General features: G+C 45.9%; 1 protein-coding gene across 1 annotated transcript; it reads left to right on the top strand.

Annotated features, from left to right (window-relative positions):
- The first annotated feature begins 469 nt into the window (after nucleotides 1-469).
- On the top strand, nucleotides 470-895 carry LOC138356979 (retinitis pigmentosa 1-like 1 protein). The gene has a single exon (XM_069313510.1). It carries the CDS (start codon nucleotides 470-472, stop codon nucleotides 893-895), a length of 426 nt encoding a protein of 141 aa, XP_069169611.1.
- The last annotated feature ends 2870 nt before the right edge of the window (nucleotides 896-3765 follow it).

Consider the following 3765-nt stretch of genomic DNA (forward strand, 5'->3'; position numbering starts at 1 on the left):
CCCACTGGCTAGCACCTTCCAATAGTGAAGTCCTCAGCGCTCAACTAGCCCCACTGGCTAGCACCTTCCCATAGTGGAGTCCACAGCGCTCAACTAGCCCCACTGGCTAGCACCTTCCAATAGTGAAGTCCACAGCGCTCAACTAGCCCCACTGGCTAGCACCTTCCAATAGTGAAGTCCTCAGCGCTCAGCTAGCCCCACTGGCTAGCACCTTCCAATAGTGAAGTCCACAGCGCTCAACTAGCCCCACTGGCTAGCACCTTCCAATAGTGAAGTCCTCAGCGCTCAACTAGCCCCACTGGCTAGCAGGCCCCCAAGGACGAAGACGGTACTTCCTCACTCTCCGTGCTTCACTACTGCCCGTCGCCTCTCCCTGGTCGCTCGTCACCTCCCAGCACAGCACACTAGAACATTAGGCACTAATATTAATGGGAGGGTCAACTGTGTTAGTTCAGAACCTGGATCATAGATGGCGCCGAGGGTCGTCACAGATACCTTTGAAGCACTACAGTGTGACGGGTCTGAAGAACCACAGTGTGACGGGTCTGAAGCACCACAGTGTGACGGGTCTGAAGCACCACAGTGTGACGGGTCTGAAGCACCACAGTGTGACGGGTCTGAAGCACCACAGTGTGACGGGTCTGAAGCACCACAGTGTGACAGGTCTGAAGCACCACAGTGTGACAGGTCTGAAGCACCACAGTGTGACAGGTCTGAAGCACCACAGTGTGACAAGTCTGAAGCACCACAGTGTGACAGGTCTGAAGCACCACAGTGTGACAGGTCTGAAGCACCACAGTGTGACAGGTCTGAAGCACCACAGTGTGACAGGTCTGAAGCACCACAGTGTGACAGGTCTGAAGCACCACAGTGTGACAGGTCTGAAGCACCATAGTGTGACAGGTCTGAAGCACCACAGTGTGACAGGTCTGAAGCACCACAGTGTGACAGGTCTGAAGCACCACAGTGTTACAGGTCTGGAGCACCACAGTGTGACAGGTCTGAAGCACCACAGTGTTACAGGTCTGAAGCACCACAGTGTGACAATATCAGCCCGTCCTCATAAACAAAGACCCTTAGTCCATTCCATGCTCCCGCCAAACCCGCTGTTTGTGAATGAAAAACGATTTACACACGACTCATAACTGTTGACGTCCGAACACTCCCGGAACAAGTGCTTCACTGACGAATTTTGTTCTATCCACAACGTTCTAAATGCTTCACGCACGTACTACAAATACAAATAATCGCCAACAGAACCTAAACACCTAACCTAACCCATTTCTATATATGATAATATAATAGTAATATTAATTTATAATGGAGAAAAGTTCAGTTTTGAATGAACTGAATGTTAAAATTGATGAATGAGTCTTAGGAGTGGACAGCTGGATGGAATGTTCTTGAGTCGAGGACGGGTTGAATATAATGTGCTTCACTATATTTTTGTTGTCACAATGCTGTGCCTTTTAACTATGGTAATGGTGAGTCTTACGTTTGAAGCACTGTGGTGTTTCTTGTTTGTAACATTGCTTTGTATTTTGTTTATTCCGAGTCTTTTGTTTGTAGCAACTGAATGTCTTTTTTATTTGTTGCAATGCTGTGCCTTTTCTTTACACCAATGCGTCTTCTTTTGGTTACATAAATGCAGAACCTTTTGTTTGCATGTCAGTGCTGAATTTGTATCAATGAAGAGTCGTATCTTTGTATTATTCGGTCTTTTTGAAAGCACTGACTTCTTTTATTTGTTGTAATGGAGTCTCTTTTTACAACAAAGGTTGTGTCTTTAATTTAATTTAAGTTTTGGCCAGAGAGGCGAGTTTATTGTGTCCACTCATCCTGTGAGTGGACACAACGCCATAGCATCATGTACAACACTCCCCATAGGAAGAAAACCCTCTGGGTTGTTCATCCTGTCACTTGCACCCAGACACAGCTGGGACTTGCTTAACTGTCTCAAGTGAACAGTTATTCAAATAAGATTAACGTTTATAAACCCATAAAATTTTGCGTTATCTTGCGGGTGCAAAATGGGAGAATCTTTTAAGAACAGTATCTATGTTGATAAAACCACACACTAGAAATTGAAGAGACGACGACGTTTCGGACCGTCTTGGGCCTTACTTAATGCCCGTGCCTCCCTTGTCTTATGACAATCGATTTGAAAATTGTCCAGGACGGACCGAAACGTCGTCGTCTCTTCAATATTTAGTGTGTGGTTTGGTCAACAATTTTCAGCCACGTTATTGTGACTCATCATCTGCATATGGATGCCACACGTAAGAGTCTCTGTTTAATTTCTTCGATTCTCTTCCTTCCTCTAATTTAACAGCTTTTTAGAGCCTTCGAGTCTTCCCTTCTTACCGCCAAACGTCGAAAGAGCCAACTCCGGTTTCTTAAAGACTGTCTTGCGGAGCAAGTTTTCCCTCTTTCCTTATATCACTTTCTCCAATTTAACACTTCGGGATCTCCTTTTCCTGAACATGCCCCGCCTTCTTCAAAACTTATTCACTCCACCTCCTTGCAAGTTGAAGATGCTTTTCTAACAGTACGGCGACATTAACGCTTTCTGTCTTCTTCTCTTCCCAGTGATCGATGCAATAACCTTTTTCCCATCGCATTTGGCACCGCTCACCTCTAATCTTCCCACCACTCCTCCACACTACACAACAAACTTCAGCGTCTGATTTCCAACAGTCCTTGGGCTAAATACTCTCTCTCTGACTGTGTTACCAACCTTTCATCTTCCCCTCTCTCTAAGCACCAGCAGGAACTTCTCGGAATTGGTCTCTCTTTTACAACTTTCCCCTGGCCCGTGCTGTGGCACTGACCTCCTTAGTTCCTTTGATAAGTTTCTCAGGTGTAACTCCAGTGCTCTTTCGGACCTGTCTGCCTTTAGAGGGGCCCTTATCCCCGTTCTTGACAGCTTGTTTTGTACAAAATTACCACCATCCCCGTTGCTTCCAGCTTGCCCTTGCCTTCCTGAAATCTAACAACTCTATTCGGTGGTTGTTCTTGACCGTGTGGACTTCCTTCAGAAAGCTGATGTCTTGTTCTCTGACTCACGCGCACATGCCCCTCTGACTTCTAACCCTTTGGATCGTCTTAAACTTCCTTCAACCACAAACTAAGACAGCTCTCCAGTCTTTGTCCTCATGACTTCGATCTTATAAAATGTTTCTGAGTCATCTGCCCTTCTCTTCCTCATTTTAATGGTCTACCTAAGACTCATAAACCTGGTGTTGCTCTTCGTCCTATAATTTCTTCAAGGGGCTCTGTCGGCTATCCTCTTGCCTCCTGGCTAGCTAAAACTCTGACGCCTTACCTTGGCCCTTTTTCTCCTACTCATCTTTGTCACTCTCAGGATTTCAAAGAAAGACTGCACCTGCAGCCCTCCTTTAAGATGCTTAGTCTTGTTGTCGACTCTCTGTTCACTAATGTTTCCCTTGATTACGTTCTCTTTCCTTAGACAGAAGGCGACTGAGGGTCTTCTTCTGCTCCCGTTCCCGACTGACGTTTTCTTCGAACTCATCAGACTCTGTGATAACTCTTAACTCCTTCTCTTTCAACGGTAAATACTTCTCTCACACTTTTGGCGTCGCTATGGGTTCTCTCTTTTTCCCTGTTCTTGCCAATCGCTTCATGGAATACTTCGAAAACGTTCTTCCCACTATTGATACTCGTCCCTCTCTCTGGCTTCACTGTGATGATGACATTTTTGCTTTATGGCCTCATAACCTTAGTCTTTTCCAGCCTTTCCTCTTC

The sequence above is a fragment of the Procambarus clarkii genome, chromosome 75 (genome assembly GCF_040958095.1).
Source record: "Procambarus clarkii isolate CNS0578487 chromosome 75, FALCON_Pclarkii_2.0, whole genome shotgun sequence".
NCBI classification, from domain to species: Eukaryota; Metazoa; Arthropoda; class Malacostraca; order Decapoda; family Cambaridae; genus Procambarus; species Procambarus clarkii.